At 38.7% G+C, this 21630-nt stretch overlaps 1 protein-coding gene across 1 annotated transcript; it reads left to right on the forward strand.

Annotated features, from left to right (window-relative positions):
• Nucleotides 1-754: 754 nt before the first annotated feature.
• Nucleotides 755-19925, forward strand: LOC128821832 (3'-5' RNA helicase YTHDC2-like). Its single transcript, XM_054003167.1, has 22 exons — nucleotides 755-859; nucleotides 2603-2705; nucleotides 3906-4062; nucleotides 6241-6348; nucleotides 7442-7590; nucleotides 7972-8107; nucleotides 8464-8590; nucleotides 9560-9625; nucleotides 10394-10572; nucleotides 10724-10820; nucleotides 10897-10984; nucleotides 11085-11165; nucleotides 12125-12207; nucleotides 13092-13197; nucleotides 13333-13452; nucleotides 13807-14079; nucleotides 14576-14702; nucleotides 15150-15355; nucleotides 16042-16237; nucleotides 17344-17453; nucleotides 18909-19198; nucleotides 19598-19925. Exons 2-22 carry the CDS (start codon nucleotides 2643-2645, stop codon nucleotides 19866-19868), a joined length of 3033 nt encoding a protein of 1010 aa, XP_053859142.1. The 5' UTR covers nucleotides 755-859; nucleotides 2603-2642; the 3' UTR covers nucleotides 19869-19925.
• The last annotated feature ends 1705 nt before the right edge of the window (nucleotides 19926-21630 follow it).

The following is a 21630-nucleotide window of genomic DNA, read 5'->3' on the forward strand; positions in this document are numbered from 1 at the left end:
TCCTTCAGGCAGTCACTACCAGTTCTTGAAAAACAGGAAGAAATTGTCCAAATAATAAAGGACAATAAAATTGTTCTGATCATAGGAGAGACTGGATCAGGAAAAACTACGCAAGTATGTTTCTTTAATTAAATAAAAACTAGAACAGTATTTATGACAATTGTGTAATATTTGTGATATGGGATATTTTGATGCTATTTTAAGGCTTTTCTTTTCCTGTATGATTGAAAATCTTGTTCCAATTCACTTTCTTGCTTTTAAAACACTAAGCCAGTAGATAGGTACTAAAAGCAAAAATGATTCCTCACAATTTTCTGGTTGATACAATTTTTTCATTAAAACAATACAAAATATTGAAGGGAAAGTGATGTTTGTATAGGCCTTTTTCTTCTAAGGTAGTTCTGTTCTTAGTACCCAGAATATTTCTTGTGTTAAAATGAGAGATTATCTACAGGAGTTTTTTTTTAGATTTCTCTGAAGCAGGAGGGAGACACTGCAAGTTTTTTCTTTAAAAAAAGCCTAAAGAGTTTATACGTAGAAATTTATTTTCCACTACTTCAGGTATGCTTGCCATGATAATCCTAATGAAAAGTCTTTTGCAATGTGTAATACTGAGATGCAGTTAAATTGTTTCCCTGTGCTCACAAAGCTGTGACTGTCTCAAAAAGTAAATTTGAACCACTTCTTTACAGATTCCTCAATTTATCCTTGATGACTGCTACAAGAATGGAACTGCCTGGCGTGTGTCCTGTACTCAGCCCAGACGTTTAGCAGCTGTTGCTGTGGCTGAAAGAGTGGCAGCAGAAAGAAGAGAGAAGATTGGCCAGACAATTGGTTACCAGATCCGGTTAGAAAGCAGGTACTAATGGTATTTCTGAGTGCCAGTTGATCTTGTGTTGGTCTTGTGCATCTTGTGCACAGGTAAACTACAGTGTGTTTGGGTTGCAGCCTCCCAGGTGGGATATGTTACTGCAGGTAAGGAATACGTAAGAGGGAAAAGGATGGCTTTCTTGCTGTGTTTTGCAGTTTCATGTAGTAGGTTGTCTTATAGAACTGAATCTCAGGTATTTTCTGTTGACTTCTTCTGCGGAGTGTATGCAAGGAAATCTTTGTCTGATTTTCAGATCAAGTCTACACTTTCTTTTTTATTTTTTTTTCTTCCCCCCTCTCTACTTGTAACAAGTGTGGATCCAAAAGTTCCGCAAGCTTTGAAGGTAGGTGTGAAGACCAGCATGCTGTAAGAAATGTTATGTAGTGTGAGTTGATAGGAGTCATAAAAGGGAAAACAACAAAATTGGAAAGCAACTGATGAAGATGAGCATTATTGATCAGTCTAGTTTGGGCTAAATTTACTCTTCTTCAGCTTCTGTGTTTAAAACATGAAGTGAAGTAAAAGTAGAGATTTCAGTATCACTTGATGAATTTGTCTGTAAAGCAGAGCATGAATGGATTGTGTGGGGTTTTTACATCTTTGCACTGTGTAGCCAAATGACATTTCAGGGAAGGGCCAGCAGTTGGGATATGAGTGACCAGAAGATGGCAAAAGGTTGTGTTGCTTGAGTGAACAAAGATAACACACAGCTGATGAAAATGAATGCGCTTGAACAACAAAGCCGCAGTAAGAATTCAAATGTGTGTACGAAAGCTCACAAGGATATAAAGAGATTAGAAGAGCTGGTGAAGATGTATCACAAATAAGCTGGATAATTAATATATGGAAGTACTATGCTGGCAGAAGAAGAGCAAAGTCAGGTGAAAATGGAAGAATTGCTGGAAGCAGTGCAGGAAATCCAGCTTGAGAGGAATCAATACAATTGCTGCAGAGAAACACTAAAAGGGAGAAATAACAATATTTTGAGCTGTGGACAAAAAAAAAATCTGGAATGGAGATGTTTAGAGGTGTTTATAGTAAGACAGAAGTATAATTTTTAAGGTTTTCTTTTAGGATGGCAGTACCAGAGGGAGTAGTGACAATTGCTGTTTTTATTGGGACAGCTTCCCCAGGTATAGAATTGTAACATTTCAGTAGTTTGAGCTTCTGAAGGAGCAGAGGATGAAGCAGATGACTTTGTGATTTAGTCAGCTGTACTGTATTGTGTCCTCAAGGCAAGGCTTTGGGAGCTGTGGGGAGGCTTCTGTGAGGAGGTGCCAGAAGCCTCTCCCGTGTGTGACAGAGCCGGTGCCAGCCAAGACAGACCTGCCTGTGGCCGAGGCTGAGCCCATCTGTGATGGTGGCAGTGCCTCTGGGACAGTGGGGAACAGGGGAGGAAAAGCTGCACAACAGAGGCAGCAGTTCAAGAAGAGCAGTGAGAGCATGCAGAATTTCTTCATGCTTCTCTTTTACTTCCTTATTTATTAAAATCTGAATCTTATTTTTTCAATTAATCTGTTGTCCAAAGTTTTGGGGCGCAAGCACTACAAATTGTTAGGAAATGTGTGGGAAAAGGCACCGGTTAAAAACAAGTGGTGTGCAGGAGTCTTTTGGGGAGAGAAGTGTAATTCCTCTTGTGGTCAGCAGCTGCTTTAATTTTTGATCCCTGGAAAGCTAGCTGCCTTTAAATGGTGCAAAGCCCCTGAGCTGTCTGTGTGATGTGTTCCATAGGGTTTCTCCAAAGACACTGGTAACATTCTGCACTAATGACATGCTCCTTGGCACGCTGATGGCAGGAGACAGCACCCTCTCCACCGTGACCCATGTTATTGTGGTGAGCATCCTGTGGTCTTTCATGTGGGGTGGGGCAATATGTATTGCCTTGGAAAATGAGGTCCTCATTTGTTTTATTTAGATTTGCTGAGCACTTTAGGTGTTTTTGTTTGGTAGAAGATGAATCAGCTTCAGAGACTTTCTGAGTCCTTAGAGTAGCATGATTGTTTTGTGGAGTTTGGTGTTTTTCTGCGTGTTTGTGTTTTTTCCTGTAAAAATAGTTTATTTTCATGGCAATGATTAATTGTGGAATCAGGAGGAGTGGAGAAAGACAGAAGTGTAAATTTTTCGGAACTTCCCCTGTCAGCAGCAAATCCTTAGGGAGGCTTACATGGATGTGGTTCAATGTGATTGTCTCAGAATTTCTGTTATCATTTGTTTTAGCATTACCAGGTTTTCAGTCCATTTGTTTGCCCAGAGTTTTCTAGATAATGTGGAGGCTAATGGCTAACAAATGATTCAGATGTGTTCATTTATGAGTATGCTAATATTCCTATTGTGGAATTTAATAAGGAAGGGGAACTAGAATGCTTATGGCAAGATTGAAGTCCTGAAGATTAAAAGATAAGTTTAGGTGCCTGCCTGTTTATCAAAGTTAAAAAGGCATGAGAATGATCTATACATTCTTGATGTCAGCCTACAAGCCTTGTATTTTGAGTCCTTGTTTCCTTCATTCATAATAGAAATCAAAACAGAAGAATGACAAAGATGATGAATCAGTTAGGTGCCTTAATTTATAGGCTTTGTGTGGCTTTGACTTGTCTAAGCAATCTGTCTGTTTTTTCTGATTATGTGGTGTCATCCATTTCTTTAAATGCTCATCAGTGGTGAAGTGAGAATTTATGAAAATAAGATTTGTAGGATTTGTGGTTTGTGGCGTTTTCTTGAAATTTGGCTTTAAATACAAAATCAGAGAGGTCTCAGATATTCACTTTAGCCTCTAAAGTTAAGGTGTGTACAGCTTCAGCATGGCAATGCACTCAGCGCTGATAAAAACTTTTTGAAGTGTTTTTTTTTTTTTGCTTATGGATAGTTTTTAAATAAAACCCTATTACTTAAACTAGACTTACACATTTTAAGGCCTCTGTAATGTGCCACCAAATCATGTATTTTATTTTTTTAGAAAAGTTTGTTTTTGTCAGAAGTTGTGATCCTGAATCTATGATGGTTTTTTATCTCTTTTTTTTTCCTTTTGTTACAGGATGAAGTACATGAGAGGGATAGGTTCAGCGACTTCTTGCTAATAAAACTGAGAGATGTGCTGCAAAACCAGCATCATTTAAAACTAATTCTTTCTGGTGCTGCTGTAGATACAAATCTCTTTATTAGGTATTTTGGAAGCTGCCCAGTAATACATAGTAAGTCTTGATCTTAACTCTTAAATCTGAGTATACCTGCCCTGAGACTCACAGATCTTACAAACTATTCTGAGTAAAAGCACATGGTGAATACACTGAGAGTTCCAGGAATCCTTGTTCTTTGTGTATTCAGGTTTCTTGTTTCTTGACTATTTGCACCTCGTTCAGAGTGAAGTGTTTTAGTCACTGGGAGTTCTGTACATGCAGGTACATCCTGCCCCCCTCCACTGTTAATTGAAGAAGTAGGAAGAGGTTATTGAAGTGCTGTCTTCATGCTGATACAGACTTAGGAGCTACATGAGTGTGATACATATTAATACATTCCCGTAGAATCTCACTCTTCAGGCTTGGTGAAGGTTGTTACTGGTTGCTGGATGAAACACAGCTAACTGTAGCTGTTCAGTTCAGAAATACAGGCTCAGGCAGATTGGGTTTCACATGAAAAAAGAATGACATGATTCTTTGATTTAAAGAAAATTAGTAGCCCTTCATCTAGGTGAATATTCAGAAAAGACATCCAGTTTCTCTTCGTTTGTGTTCAGACTCAGTTACCTGCAGTTAGATTACATTCAAATGCAAAGAAAAGTTACCATTATTGCTGTTTTAACTTCATGTGACTGATCTTTAGTAGAGGCAAAATATAAATGTGTGGGAGATGGGGGGTTTTTGTGGGTTTGCGTTTTTTTCCCCACGCTCTTGGCTTGAAGGTTGTTCTGCATGGGCGACCTGCTCTGGCACCTTGCAATCCTCTTACTTTTTCAACAATAATGTCCAAGTTTAATGTAAGCTGTTAAGCTTACATTACTTTACTTAATGTAAAGTAGCTTTTAAGAGAAATGCTTTATTTGACAATCAGGTAGACTCTCTGCATGTCAGCCTTTTTAAAAAAAATCTCAACAATTTTAGGAAGTGGGATTGCTTACTGGTTTATTTTATCAAATGTTTGTGAGAGGAAACCTCTTTTTCCTAATTTTTTTTTTACAGATGGAAGTGTTTAGTTCCCAGTTTTGAATTTCTGCCTAGTAAAATAAGACTTGCAACTTGTTGGAGACAGGAATCTGGAAATTACACATGCTTTCATGTTTTCTGAATTTTTTTTGCAAGCGAGAGCCTCAGTTGTGATTGTTGTGTGGCTTTCCAGTTTACTCATTTTGCAGCTTCCTGTTCTTTCAGATCAGTCAATTTGTGTTGGAAATTCTGATGGCAATCTCTCCAGTTTGCCACAGTGCTTGTGCTGGTTATGTAACAGGCCAATAACAATTGAAAAGATGGTTTCCCCCCACTTTTTTTTTTTTTTCTTTTTTTGAGAATTTAAGAACTAAAAGAAGCATCTTTGTCTGTTCATGTAATGTAAAAGGTTTGATTCTCCTTCAGCATTATGGCTGACAAAATCCTGACCACAGAAACCAACATTTTGTAGCTGTGGATTGCTGTAGTACACAGAGCTTGTGCTCAGTGTTGGAAGGCTTCCTCTGTGACAGCTTCTAAAAGTGTGTGAATTGTGGATTGTTCCTTCTGAAGGAAAATCCGGAGTGATCCTGAGTCAGCTTAAGGGACAAGAAATCAAAATGCAGAGATTTGAATTCTTCATGCAAAAAAGCATCCTTTAATGTCCACAGATAAGGTCTAGAAAACAGTCTTGTTGAAAAAGAAATCAGGATAAATTATGAGAAGGGAGAGGCCACTGGGATGTCTCATGTGTCAAGAAGTATTCAGTAAAGAAAGCTCAGCTTTGCTGAATAAGTTGAGGACATGGAGATAAGAATCTCTTCTCACATACTTCTGATGAAAAGAAAGTAGTTCAGTACAAAGATGTACTGTCTCCGTGTGGAACCTTGCAAAAAGCTGTATTAATTGCTTATTAATTCATGAAATTTAAAATCCAGGTGGCAGGCTTACATGGCGAGTTCTTGTTTGTAACCCTAAACAAAAACGGCTGTTCTCTTTTTCTCAATAAAAACAAATGAATAACTGTCAGTCTTATGAACATCTCCTGCTGTAACACTTGATAAAATTGAAGAGGTTGAGGAGAAACAAGGTGGCATTTTACTTTGGAAATGTTTTGTTTTGTATAATTCTGAGAAAAATAAACTCCAGTGAAGATAGTTTTTGAAAAAATGAATGCTGTAAGTGAAGCTAGTGAATATATAACCTTTTATGGATTTTTTTCTATTTTAGTCCAAGGGAGGCCTTTTGAAGTTAAAGAGTTGTTTCTGGAGGACATTTTACGAAGCACTGGGTATACAAACAAAGAGATGGTGAAGTACAAAGAAGAGAAGCAGCAAGGTCGGTGGACTTGTTAATTGTAAGGGTTGGCCATGAGAATCATTGGTTGATTGAACAAACAATTAACAGGATTCTTTTCGGTTAAAATTCCAAAGTCAGGAGATTAAATGAGATGTGATTAGATGACAGCAAGTATTTTTAAGCTCTCAGTATTTACATTACTGAAATAGTTTATGCAATTAATGAAAAAAATCACTTTGATTTGGTGGTTGCATTCTTTTTTCTTTCAGTTGATAAATGTCATCTGTTTTCTAATTATTACGCTGTAGAGTTATAGAGAACTGGGGGCTGTGCCCACATGAATACTAAAGAAGCATAGGATGCTCTGTACCTTTGGGTGCAAATTAAAGTGCAGCTATTAAAGCAGGCAGGATTTTGTACAATCTTGCACTAAATGGACAAGTTGTTCCCTTCAGTAACATTTTTCACTGCTTTCTTCAGGCATGGATGTATTTTTTGTGTTAACACTCTTGAGCTAAACATCATTGGTTTTCAGTTGATTAAGTAGATACTGCTTCAGAAGTTTTCCTGGCACCTGAAAGTAATGATCCCAGTGATTATTTAAAGAAATAAAAAAAAAAAAAAAATGCAAACCCCAAAGCTATAACATACAGTCCTAACTGGATATTTATCACAGTGCTCATCTCTGATCACTGGGGGCAGAAAAGTTCACTTAAGAGACTGGTGTTTTCGAATGTTTCTTCCACTTGTGTAGAAAAATAAGTTGTTATGTGCAGGGACTGTCTCGCTTGTCTTCAGCATTCCATTTCTGGAAAAAGATCTGGGCTGAGATTGTGTGGAAGGTGATTACTTAAGGAAGACCCTTTGAATGCAGTAGTTTGAAATAATGGAGGCTTGGGGGGGTTCAACACCAAAGTGGTGGGTTTTACCTCGTTCTTATAGCCCTTGTTTGCAGTGTGCACTTTGGGTACCCTTAAACATGTCATTTATGTTGGACTGGTAGTAGCATTCTAGATTAAATAAGAGAGGTTGAATAGGTAAAACTTGGACCTGCTGGAACTGTCTTTTTTAGTAGAAAACAATGGATAATAAAGATGACTCAAACTTTCTTGGGGAATATTTTGCATTCTAGAAGAGAAACAGAAGTACACTCTTGCTGAGTGGTGTTCAGCTCAAGGCAACAGTAACAAAAGGACATCTCGGAGACAAAAATCGGTTCCAAGGGCAAATGAGGAGTACAAATGGTTGGGTGATGGTGGTGACACAGTATTTAATCAACTGGTAATTTTTTTCTTTAGTTGGAAGAGACATTTGTATTTGTGTTGTATTACTAGCCATTTAAAATCTGTTTTCTACAGGTAGTTCTGTAGAGTCTTTGGGGATATTAACCTGTTTTAAAGATTACTTGATTGGGGTGAACTGCTGTAGCTGAAGTGTGCTCTTCAGTTAGGGTGGTTGTACACAGCTTTTCCTCAGATCAAATGGCTCGACTGCCATTGTGTTAGTACTTGCATATGACAAAATCAATGCATTGATACCTGAGTGCTGGATTTCTGGTTGCTGCTGGGGAAAATTACCATTCAGATTCTTTGTGGGTAATGTATGAGAATGAAGACAACTCTTGGAAGAGATTAATCTTTCAGTATTGTTTTTTATCTTCAGACTGAAAAAGATGTGAATTGCCTTGAACCGTGGATAGTAAAAGAAATGGATTCCTGTCTTTCTGACATCTGGTTGCATAAAGATACTGATTCGTTTGCTCAGGTGTTAAATCTTATTTTAACTGAAAATGTCAGTGGTAAGTTTCATGTGCTATTACATAAGAAAAAAGCAACCTCAACTTTACTTTGATTTTTATGGCTACTTTTCTCTCCAGTTTCAAATGTTGCTACCTTTACATTCTGATGCCTACTGAAAAAATGGATAGGGCTAGCAGAATTAATGAGTTGTTTAGTTAGTTGATGATGTTGTTTTCAAGTATTGACAGAAGTGTGTTTCTAAAAGAGTGTGGAATTGACATGAAGTGACTGCAGAGATAAAGTGAGGAAACAAATTCTCTTTGGGCTGGAATTTGAAAGCAATATTTGTACTATATTTAGATGAAGAAATAACATTTCTATGGGGTTTGCTGGATTTTTTTGTTTTACTTCTCAGTTGATTATAGGCACAGTGAAACTGGTGCGACTGCTCTGATGATTTCTTCAGGGAGAGGCTTTTTGAGTCAAGTAGAACAGTTGATCAGCATGGGAGCAAGTATCCACTGCAAATCATCTAATGGCTGGTAAAAACAGAGAAACCAAAAGATAGATTTATTTGTCAATACAGGAGAAAGAAAGAAAATTCTTTAACATCTAAATTAATTTGCTAACTTATCACACTGCTGTAAGAACTGTAGATTTTGACAGCCTAAACAGTCTCTAACTCCTGTTAATCACATTGTTTTCTGTAAATTCTAAATTGAATTCTTAATTACATGGTCTTGATTATGAGCTATAAACTTTATTTCAGTAGGTCTTATTTAAGACACTGCTTAGCAGAACAACTGTAATCTACTGAATTGGACCAAAATGTTTGGCAGTTTGTATTTTCATGGAGTTACCTATATCAGAAGATCTTCCTGTTACGTTTCTAAATATGTTGTAGCATGTAAAAATATTTGTGAATCTGTAGAAACTCAAGTTCTGTGGTCATGGAGTATGTCTTCATCTAAGCAGGGAAGTACAGTTTGTAACTGTAGTATGGAATGATAAGAATTAGGATTCCAGGGGTCTGATATCTGGTACTAACATTTGAAAAACTTGGGAAGAAATGCAGTTTAAAGGTGTAAAACAGTGAAGTGCATTGTGAGGAGGACAGCTTCTGAAAGACCTGAAATAGCCAAATGTTAAGCCTGGGGTGTGACTTTTGGAGATGACTTCAAGGGTACTGCAAACAGGCAGGTCTGATCTCTGCACGTTGTTGTGGGCTTTTTAAAGGAATGGCACCTCCTTCCTCCTCATTTCCTTGTGCATGTTTGCCGGTGCTCCTGTGTACAAGGACATTCTTTTGTGGTAAAGAACTGTAGTTACCTAAAAGTCAGATAGCTGTTAACACCTATTTCAAATGGGAAGTCGAAGATCCAGCAATAACTGAGAGATAACTGAGAGAAATGGGTACAAAAGTCTGGTGTCAATTGCCTCACCTGATGTGCTCTTCATCTTCATCTTTTGAAGTGAAAAATCTAATGAAACGACTTGTGCAACTCTTTCAGGATGGCTGTGGACTGGGCTAGGCACTTTGGACAGACAGAGGTTGTTGATCTGTTGGAATCCTACAGGTAAGCTGTAGCTATTTTGCAGAAGGAGTTGTATATGATAGTGATGGGGAATTTGAGGTTTGTGTTCTTTTAATCAGAACAGGTTTTAGCTTTTCATGCTGTAAAATCTGGACTGAATAGCAATACCTATTTTTTAAGAATAAGAATTTCAAAACCAAACAAGTTTGTACTCAGTATCGTATTGTTTATGTTTGCACAACTTGCTAATTGTATGCTATGTGCCATTTTCTTTTCTCATGCTTACTTTGCAAACAAATCTGACTTGTGTTTTTATCTGTATATTTTTTATACGCAATAGGCATGTTAAAGAAAATTGACAGAAGTAATGTGTACACTAGGCCATTCAAGAATGCTTTTCTGATTAACTTACAGTTATCATAGTTGAGGTAGTGTTTTGTAAAGATTATATTTATTATAATTTCTCTTAGTGCAGTTTCTGCTAGTGGGAAATTTTTGGAGAATACATATCTCTTAAATATTTTTCCTTGAACAGATAAATGAGAAGTATCTTTACACTTTCATTTGCTTATGGTTCTGTTTCAATGAAGTTGAAGAAACCTAAAGTTAGCACTAATAAATGAAGGGGCATCCTTTGTTGGATTAACATTGAAATCAGTGAACAGCAATAGTATGGTGGTTCCCTTCTGCTGCACTTCAGCATTAGAATTCAAGACCAATAGTCGTGTTGGTCTTGATCTAAGTTTGAGCTGATGGCTCAATGCAAACCCGAAGGGGCAGCCTTGACTCTGGTGTATTTTTCTGTTACAGCGCTTCATTTGCATTTGGAAATCTGGATGAAAGTTCCCTGGTCCAAAATAGTGGTAGTGACCTTAGTGCAGAGGACAGAGAACTACTGGCAGCTTATCATCACAGTTTTGATGATGAAAAAGTGGATCTGGATCTGATAATGCACTTACTTCACAGCATCTGTCATAGTTGTGATGCAGGTAGGTAAATACCCAACCAGCTGTTGTGGCTTTGGCTTCTGATGAATCGTGCTCTTCTTTCAGCAATCCCCAAACGTTAAAACCTTCTGAGTGCTAGTCGACACGTATTTGAATTTTCTGTTTAACTTTGCAAACCCACTTCCTTTTTTAGGAGCAATTTTAATATTTCTTCCTGGGTATGATGAGATAGTGAGCCTCAGGGACCGCATTCTTTTGGATGACAAGAGATTTGCTGCTAATGCTCACAGGTAAAACCTTTAGTTGCTGTGGCTTTTCATTGCTTCTTTTCAGGATCCTTAAAATGTTCCTTTTGTCTTGCATTAGATACCAAGTTTTCATGCTTCATTCAAGTGTGCAGACTTTGGATCAGAAGAAAGTGCTTGAAACTCCACCTTTTGGCATCCGCAAAATTGCAAGTATTAGAGGACTTTGTCCGATGCTACAATGATCTGTTTTGCCTTTGCTTTTACAGTGACTCGAGTTTTGGTGGTTTTGGTTTTTTTGCTTTGCAGATTCTTTCTACTAATATTGCAGAAACCAGCATAACAGTCAATGATGTGGTGTTTGTCATTGACTCAGGCAAGGTGAAAGAGGTAGGATTGCCTTAAATTTTCCTAGTGCAATTCTAAAACACACAGTGCATAAACTTTGGGGAACTTGGTTTTTTTTTTCCTTTTTACTTTACATGAAAATGAAAAAAAGCTTTTACTAGCTGAGATCTACTGCCTGTCAGGCAACAGTCCTCGCTGAAAAGTTTCAACATCCATTTGTTTGAAGACAAATACTGTAAATAGCTAGCTGTCTAAAAAAACCTTGTAAAAGCTAATCTAGGTTGATGTATTAATGGATCTCTCTCTTTTGCAATTTAGTATTTCTGCTGGATTTTTAAAACAAGTCCTCAGTTTAGACCACCACCTTCCTGAGACTTAGGGAGCACTGGGAGTTCCTTTTGTCCTACTATTGTATCAAGTCCAAAAATAATCCATGAAGTTTTTAAGCAGTTTTTTTTGCTGTGTTCAGTGCCCATTCCTAATTACTTGTTCAAGAAAAGTGAGAACACACAATGAGGCAATTTAAGACCTAGTGTACAGCTTTGAAAATGAAATTGGATTTCATAGGTGATATGCACACCAAATTTCTGAGGTTCTCATAAAGTGGTTTTTTTTGTAATTGTACATCAGTCTTAAGAAAACAAGTAGGTAATTTCCAAGTGAGATAAAAAGGAAAACTTTATTTGGTATAATAATGTAGTTTTACCTGCTTTGTGATATCTCAGAACACAGATTTGACATAGCTTTTACTGACTTGCAATTACCTATTGATTAGAAAATGGTGACTTTCACAAACTGTGGAGCATTAAGGTACTACAAAGGAGATACCATCATAAATTCACTTGAAACTGAGAAGGTACCTTTGTTGCAGAAGCTACTGTATATCTATTAGTGCTTCATACTTTTTAGAAAACTTCTGTTGGTAATCTAAATAACTAGTAACTTTTATTTCATGTACCCTGTTGAGTTTTCAGTTTATATTCCTTTCTTTGTTTTTCTAGAAGTCTTTTGATGAGCTGAGTCGTGTTCCAGTGCTAAAAATGGGCTGGATTTCAAAAGCCAGTGCTGTCCAGAGAAAAGGCAGGTAATAAATGCCTCATACTGGTTTCCATTTTGCAGATATCCACAATCTGTGTTTCGAATAAAGCACACAATGTAGTAACTGTTTCTAGCCTAGTCCAGTGTGTAGGGTCAGTATGTATTTCCTTGGAATAATTTCCCAAGTTGTAGAAGAGTGATGCTCAGGCATTTCCCAAAGGTCTGGGTTGTTTTCCCCCCATTAATTTGTTCTCCTTCCTCTTTCTCCCATGTAGCACCAGCAGTCACAGTGTCCAGTGGGGTGTTTTCACATCTTGTCTGTGGGCAGAGGACTGCCTGTTTCACTTTCTCCAAGCTATCCATGACTTAACAGGCCATGATTATATTCTTCCCAACACTGTGGGTGAGGGCTCAGAAGTTTGTGTAGCAACAAATGCCTGTTTAATCAGTCATACTGGCATTAAGCTGCACATTTGCACATAGATGTATATGAATGAGAGAATTGGCTGTCTCTCATTCACTCACAAGTTATTTAATCTTTATTCTGCCTTTTACTCCAAGCATCACTTCTGTTTGGGGGATGTGAGAGGAAGAAATAAAGTTTGCAACTGATTCCTTACAACAAAGGATGATTGAGATTTGGACTGGTCTTAAGTTAGCAAAAACCCCACAGCACTTTACATTAGATAAGCCTTGTTTTTCTTTCTCCAGATTTCTCAGTGTTGGGTTAAAATTACCATAGAAAATTGCCACACTCTCAAAGATAACTCACGATTGGAACACTCTCACTTTGCGTGTGACTGACAACACTGTCTTCATAGAACTGCTTCTTCTTTTCCATTCTGAGTTTCTGTGTCTGTCTGTTGGCTTTAGGTTTTGTTTTTAGAAAGAAATCCTCATTTTCACCACTTCCCATATTTTATTTTCAAGGGCTGGGCGCTGTCAGCCTGGAGTCTGCTTTCGTCTCTTCAGCAGGCTGCGATTTCAGAATATGTTGGAATTTCAGTCTCCAGAACTTCTAAGAATGCCGCTTCAGGTGCATGTTCAGTTAGAAACTGTAACTTTAAAAAATACAATGTCCTCAAACCATACTATTAATTGCAACAAATCATGGGTTTGGGGTTGTTTCCAAATCTTGGTAATCTTTTTTGTTCTGCCTTTTACCTTGCAGGAGATTTGTTTGTACACAAAACTTCTGACTCCAATTAATTGTCCAGTTGTAGACTTTCTTATGAAAGCTCCAGATCCGCCGCCTGCTGTAACTGTGAGAAATGCTGTGCATATGCTTAAGGTCAGAGAAGGAATAGGTTTAGATGGTAATTGTGTTTGATCCCAAATTTGTGGTGTAGCAGTCTGTCTTACTGACTTCAGTTTGTACTGAAGCCGTTTTTAATTACCTAAGGATGTTCTGAGGTTTTGTTTATTGTCTGTTTTCATTTTGTGTGTGGGGATGTGGTTTTCCATGTCAAGGGAAGAGAGTGTTTTGAAATCTTGTCTCTGTTAATAGTTTCACTTGCTTTTTTAGTGTTTGGAAACAAGTCTAGTTAATGTCCAGTATTCACATCCTTTCTGCTTTCTCTGTAAAGTGATTTTGTCCACCGTACCCATCCCCCTCTCCTTTGTTTGTTTGTTTGTTTATAAACAGACCATAGATGCCATGGACCCTTGGGAAGATCTCACTGAGCTTGGTTATCACCTCACTGAATTGCCTGTAGAGCCACACCTCGGTAAAATGGTGTTGTATGCTGTAGTTCTGAAGTGCCTGGACCCCGTTCTGACCATTGCCTGTGCTCTTGCCTGCCAAGACCCTTTTGTGCTGCCCACGCTGGCCTCCCAAAAGCGAGCAGCCGTGCTGTGCAGGAAGCGTTTTGCTGCCGGGACGTTCAGTGACCACATGGCCCTGCTCAGGGCTTTCCAGGTAGAATTTCATTTCAGAGAGTTCTGATCACAGCACACCAGCCAAGCAATGCAAATGTACCAAGCCACTTGGATGTAGAGTGGTGGACTGTGCTTAAGTCCTCGGAGAAGACTTTCTTTTTGCCTAGTGGCTTTCCTGGGTATTGGACTCATAAATTTGTGAGGGAACCCTTTTTGTAGTATGTTTTGTTGATATTTTCAAACCTTATAAAATTCTAAATGTTCTAACCATGTGCCTCTTTATATCCTACTACACTGAGCTTCAAATCATGATCTTAATGTAATGATCTTTATTTCTTGTTTTAACTTGACATAATCATCATTCTAGGGAAAACATAAAGAGAATCTAATTCTTGAACAGAAAAAGGTATCTCGTTTGATACATTAACTTTTGGAGTGGGTTTTGCATTTTATTGACATAAATGTAATCTTTTTTTAAAAATGCAGTTTTAGTTTAAGCCCTTCAAATTAATAGGCAAATGTAAAAACGTTGTCAGGCATGGCAGAAGGCCCGCAGTGACGGCTGGGAGAGAGCCTTCTGTGAAAAGAACTTCGTATCCCAAGCCACAATGGAAATCATTGCAGGAATGAGAACACAGTTGCTTGGCCAGCTTAGAGCCTCAGGTAAAGAAGTTGGAAACAATTTTAACCTTGTTTTAAAGTCAGGCATTTAGAAATTGTAACAAAAGTCATGTTCACTGGTGTAATTTTCCTTACTTAATTTGAAATACACCTCCATGTACACATTCATGCAGGGTATGGTGTAGATGAGGAAGTGTGGCTGATCTAACTGAAAGCACCCTCATCTCCACATGCCACTGCATTTCATGTTTTAATAAATTATTCCCAGAGGAAATGTCTTTAAATTGTAGAAAATAGCGATATTCTGTGTTAGTATGAAACCCCTTATCAGGAAGGCTTTCAGTGTAATGGTTTCTTCTTGCTGCTGTTAAGGTTGGCAGTGGTGAAAAATGAAACAAATAAGTCGTTTATTTCACCTTTAGTTTCTAACTCCTTTTGAGAACCAAAGAGAAGCTAACGTGGCGCTGTTTTGTCTTTTTCATTTGTCAGGTTTTGTGAGAGCCAGAGGAGGAGCTGATATTAGAGATGTTAATGCTAACTCTGAGAACTGGGCTGTGATTAAAGCTGCCTTAGTGGCCGGGATGTATCCCAATCTGGTGCATGTAGACAGAGAAAGCCTGCTGTTGACTGAACCAAAGGAGAAGAAAGTGCGATTTCATCCTACCTCTGTTCTTGGCCAGTGTCAGTATAAAAAGGTAAAATCACTTGGAATTCATAGTTCAAAAAACACAGCACTAAAATCTCTCCCATGTTTTAGAAATGTCTTTTCCTAGTTGTCAGTACGTTAAAAGCACTATGGGCATTTAACACTACAGCTTTAGAAAATACTGTTCTACTCAGCTGAGAGAATTGGAGTTGTTTCATTTTTCCATTGTTTCAATTAGTCCTTTCTCTAGATGGAACAAGGCAAAATGGCAAAAAAAAGGTCCCAATTATAAAATTGTTTTAAAGATATAATGATCCCTACTCTTAAAAGCAAGGTTTTATCTGAAACTTTTTTTTTAACATTTCTTTTTGAAGCAAAATATTTTGTTTTTTCATGGTAGGATAATTTGTGAATCTGGTCGAATTCTCTCACGCTTTTTTATTTGCATGTATATTTTTATATGTATCTAATTATACATGTATTTATTTCTCAAAATACAGAATCATAGAATGGTTTGGGTTGGAAGGGACCGTAAAGCTCATCTCATTCCAACCCCTGCCACGGGCAGGGACACCTTCCACTAGTCCAGGTTGCTCAGAGCCCCCCCAGCCTGGCCGTGAACACTGCCAGGTTGAGGCATGCACAATGTCTGTGGATAAAATGAGAGATACGTTCAAATTTACATTCATTACAGGTAGAGGGTATAATAGCCTGGTCTTACCTGCTCTTGCACAGATTGCCCCAGCAAATGGACAAGCTGCAGCCATCCAGGCCCTCCCTACAGACTGGCTTATATACGATGAAATGACGGCAGCTCACAGGACAGCAAACATCAGGTGCTGCTCTGTTGTGACACCTGTCACCGTGTCCCTCTTCTGTGGACCAGCCAGACTGCCAAGTAATGCCTTGCAGGCATCTTCATCCTTTCGAGGTACACCGGAGTCTGGATTTGGAATGTTTCCGTTGCTGTCCATCAGTGTGTGACATGGAAAGCTTACTTTTCAGTAATATTTAATACATATATTGGCTGATTCTGGAAACAGCGCTGTTATAATTCCTGTAGTTATTCAGGAAGAGTTTGTCGGTCCTGTAAGAAATCTCTCCGTTTTGGGATTCCTTACATATTCAAGTCCATAAATGACACAGTTCCAGGGTATCAGAAACTGCAGTATAGTTCATAAGGAAAGAATGCAGCCACAATGTCTAATGATCATACTGGTACTGAGAAGTGTAGTATGTGTGTTCTTTTTCTACAGACCACTTTATTTGATACATTGAACCAGATTATTGAAACGGCAAGAATAATTTAGAAACAATCAATATGGCAAACAAGTCATGTTGCTTCTAGCTGACACATACATTTTCAAGATAGGTTCTATTGATAATTTTTAATGTCAGGTAACTGCACTATGAACTGTAAGTAATAGAGAAGATATAGAAATTTCCCTTTTTTTCCTCATTTCAATTGAGTCCTGCTGGAATGGAAGCAAAAATAACTGCAGCTAGTTGTCATAGTTTGAATCAAACTAAAAGTCCAACTTATTTCTGAAGCTTTCCTGTCTTGCTTTTAAACTGTGAACCTTAGAGTAGTGTTTATGCTGATTGAATTGCATTTTAGAAAAATCAGGAATCCTAATTAATAGCCATATCTGTATATATATATTTCCTTACTAGGTCTTTAAATCTGCTGCTTTACTAGGAAATAGAGCCACGTGTGGTTTTGCAAACAGCTTTAGGCAAAAGTTGGATAGTGGCCTGTGAATACTGGGGAAGGTACATGAGTTGAGTCACATCATATCAGTACAGGTTTTTACATAGCACGACTTTCAGCAGGTCTGGCTACTTGATTGCTGCTATCTGGAGCAAAGACTTTCCAGTGTATTTGCAGAAAAGAAGAGGTAGTTTTACAAATGGTTACATTTAAAAGTCAATTTTAGAAGGAAAAATATTATTGCTGGTAACACAGTAGTATGCAGGTTTTTGTGTGTAAGCAGAAATAATATAGAGATGCTAATGCACCTTTTGTCTTTAATTCAGGGGGATGGGTATCTAATGATAGCAGTGACAGTGAGATGGAGGACAAAAGAGCTGCTGATCTGCCACTGCTGAAGCTGGATGAATGGCTCCATCTCAAACTGGACCCTGAAGTAAGAAAGAAATTAGTCCTGGGCTTGCTTCATGTAGAAGAATTGTAAAAAGATGTGAAAAGGTGTTTGTAACATTTGAGTAGCCCAGAATTTTCTCCAAGAACGTCATGGTCCATTTGGGTCTCTCAAACCATGTACTCTGTGATTTAACCTTTGCTTGACGAGCTCGTCAGGAATTGAAGGGCTTCAATCCCCTTTGGCACAGAGTTGTCTGTCACGTGAATTCGTGTATTCAACATCCGGGCTGCAATGCTTCATCACCTATCACCCATACCTTTCTGTTCTTTTACCTGTGAGCAAAAAGAAAGAAAACAATTAGTCACCTAAGTCAACAGTGAGAGTGCTCACCCCTCTTCCTCCCTCTTGGTGTGGGTGTCCTGTCTCTCACACAAGGGAGCAGGAAAGCCTCTGCAGTCCAGATGCTGTTGGATCTGCTTCACAAAATTTCTGGGCAGTGCGCTGTTTTAAATGTCTGAGCTTGGCAGATTTGTCCCTTTCCACAGGTCAGCAGATTCTGAAGAGATTCTGCCAGACAAAAGATAATGGCTGCAAGGGACAGCAAGCTGCAGGTGACAGTGGCTGCGTAAGGGCCCTTCTGCTCCTTCTGGCCTCCTGTCCTGCCTGCATGGTGCTCCATCAGGCCATAGCATGAGCTGGGATAGCCAAAATCTGAACAAGAGCTGAGAGAACAGCCACATTGGCATATTGTGCTCTTCTTTCTCTGAGAGAATAACCAAAATCAGATCAAAAAAGGAGCACTTGAAGCTGGAGTTGCTGAAAGAAAGTTGCTGTCAGATTTTGGAAGGAGAAATTTCAAAACCTCTTTGAAATAGAAGTCTTTATGTCATTGAGGAGCTGTGGCGATGGTAGGAGGTAGTTTATGGGTCATGAAACATACAGCTTTACCAGCTCTAATAATAACACTGTCTCTCCTAGACGTGTCCAAAAGAGTAATTTTTAAAAACTGATTACAATGGAAGCATTTCTGATAACATGGGAATTAGACTACAGTCTTCTGAACTTAGTCATCACACTTGAGCAGGTGTCTCTGTAAGAAAAATGTCACTTAGAGCTCTTTTCCTGCAAGTATGACTGAAGAGTGCATGAGTAGAGACTGATTTGAGAGGAAGGGCATAAAGCATGAAAGGATTGGGTTTTCTCAGAAGATAAAAAGGAAAAAAAAAGTCTGTGGGTTTACAGTACAAAGCTAAGTTTAGTACTTAGAGCTAAATGAAATGTTTCGAAAATTACCTTGCACCCAAGGAAAAGAAAGTAAGTCAGCATCTTAGTTTAAATATGGATTATTCCCCTTCCCCAAGACCTTAGTCTTGCCTTTCATTGTGGGCCCTGTTTATATTAGAATGCCAGGTGCTGCCTGCTGTGAAAAAGACAGGGTCCTCTTACCTGTGTGATCTAATTTTCATCAGTATTTAACAGAACTGGAATTCACTGCAGGCTGCTGGTATGCTGCTGCAACTCAGGCAGAAGTGGCACAGCTTGTTCCTGCGTCGTATGCGAGCTCCTTCTAAGCCGTGGTCTCAGGCTGATGAAACAACTGTAAGAGCAATTACAGCTGTTCTGAGTGCTGAAGAACAGTCTGCAGGTCTGCAGCAGCCTTCAGGAATTGGCCAGAGACCAAGACCTGTGACTTGTGAAGAGCTTCCTTTGGCATCTACATGGAAGTCAACCAACAGCAGAAAAAGCTCAACAGAAACTGAATTGTCTGCCTCCTCTCATGCTGAAAAGTAAGATGTTGAGGTCTTCCGCTCACTGTAGGTTGCAATTGATGTATACAAGCTTCACTTAAATTTCTGCTAGTCATAGGAGGTGGAAACCATGGAAATACAGTTGAAAGGTGTTATACTGTTGTGTGCTGCTTTGTAATCCCATAAAGAAGTGTTTCATACCTGGGCCTGCTGTTTGAGAGAGCAGTCAGGAATATTGTCCATGAATTGTGATGCTTGAGAAGTAGCAGAAGAGGTTTAACAGTAGCATTAAAAAGCAATGCATGATCAGTATGGGTTTTTTAGTTAGGGTTTAATAGATTTTGTAGTTGCTGTAATACGTCTGGTCATGCAGTAGCTGACAGGTCGATGTAAAATGTTCAGTGACTGCTTGTGAAACTCAAGGTATGTCCTTTTTAGGGTTTCAGTGAAATCTGCTTCTCCTGCACTCCGCCAGCCAAAGAAGTACAAAGAAAAAGACATTTTGCTGTCCAGACGATCCTCAGCTGACAAACCAGCTCAGTCCTCAGTGAAGCCTGCAGAGAGCAGTAGCTGTTCCAGCCCCTGTGCTAGTCCTCCTTCTCCAGTGTCTGGAAAGGTAGAGTTCTCTAACATATCACCCTGCTCTTCCAAAGTAATAGAATTTCTTGCTGATCTCATTCTGCAATTAGGTATTTTACTGATAAATTAGGAACCTAACTTAACTTTCCATTTATAACAGCTGCATAATACTTCCTTCTGGAACTTAAAATCTGGACTAAATATCCTTGTTTCACTAGTTTAATACAGCAAAAATAATTTGTGGACTGCTGAGGTAAAGCTATGCAAAGTAGAAAAAATGAGATTTTAAAACAAAACTTGTTCTAATAAACGTGTATTCGTTTTTTCCAACTACATGAGTATATTATATGCACACTTTGAAGTTTTTGGATTCTGCCTTACTATGACTGATTAGGGTTTTTTGATGGTTATTTTAACAAAGCACACATTTTTAATGAGAGTATTGTGGTAGTTGTCCCTGTATACTTGAATAGTAGACTGCAGTTGTACTAAAGAGATCATTGAGAGGAAACTTCATGGACTCATTGGAGGATTTAGTAATTCCTCTTGAATCTTTCAGCTTTTCAATAAAGACAGTGTAAAAGGAAGAAACTATGTTTCCTGAATGCAGAAATGCGGGTAGTGGGCTGTAGGCTGCACTCTAGGATGATTAATTTTGGTGTCATCTCAAGGTGTGTCAGACTTAAACCAAGTCTAATTAATCACCAGACTTTTTAATCCTATTCTGTTCTACTTGTTTTCTGCCCCTCATGGATGAATTACTGCGGAAGGGGCTAACGGCGGGCCTGTCAGCTAAAGGAGCGAGGAGAAGCTGAGAAGCAAGAAGCTGATAAGGAGCTCTCTCCAAGGCTGTTACCAAGGAGACCGAGAGAAGAGAGGAATTGAAGAAAGATAAGGAGAGAACTTCGTAGCTGGACAACGTAGTTTTAGAAAGTTAGCTGAAGTCACTGTTACTTTTCACCAGTGGTGTTATGTTGATTTATTGTGACCAATAGTTGGGGCAGAAGAAGTATAAACAATTAGAAAGTATATAAAAGGTCAGCCACTGTCGATAATAAAGAGTTGCCATCTGAGACTGCGTGTGGTCTCTGCTTTGTGTCGCGACCACCTCGACAGCGACATGTGGTGATCAGCGAGTGGAACAGCCCAGTGTGAGTGCTCAGTCGAATCCATTTACAAGCAGTGCTTGAAATAATGTCAAATCAAACTCTGACCATGGATCTCTTAAACAGCAGCAACAGCAAACGCGATCAGTAATTTACCAGATTGGATTGGCAGTAGACTACCTCCTCGCAGAGGAAGGAGGGATCTGTGGAAAATTTAATACTTCAGAATGCTGCCTAGAGATCGATGACCACAGTCATGTAATTAAAAACGTTACTCAAAATATTAGAAAACTAACCTGTGTTGGAACACTTGTTTGGAGAATCTGATTAGTGGGACAACTCGTTCACCTGGAATGGCAAATTGTGGAAAAAATTGGTCTTCTTTGTGGTGTGTGCACTAGCAAGTGTAATATTTCTACCATGTGTAATTCCATGTCTAGTCCAGATAGTAACCAGCATTGTCCAAAGCAGCATCATGCTGCAAGGTAACGTGGAAGGGAAAAATGGTGAAGAAGTAACCGTAATAAAAGAACAGAGTGATCAGAATGCCAGAGATATGCTTGAACATCTCATTTTCCACAAGCAACTGAGAAAAGTAGAAGTGGAACTTTAAAAGGTTGATGCAGGCTAGAAGCCTGATCAAATAGTTAGAGGGGGGAATTGTTAACAATAGGTTAGAAAGGGTTGTAAAATAGTTGATAATTGTTAAGCAGGTGCTGTTAGTTTGGTTATGGTAAAAGGGGTTAAAAGGGTATTTATAAGAAACACGGTACTCAACATACTGTA

This window comes from Vidua macroura, chromosome Z, assembly GCF_024509145.1.
Source record: "Vidua macroura isolate BioBank_ID:100142 chromosome Z, ASM2450914v1, whole genome shotgun sequence".
Taxonomy (NCBI): domain Eukaryota; kingdom Metazoa; phylum Chordata; class Aves; order Passeriformes; family Viduidae; genus Vidua; species Vidua macroura.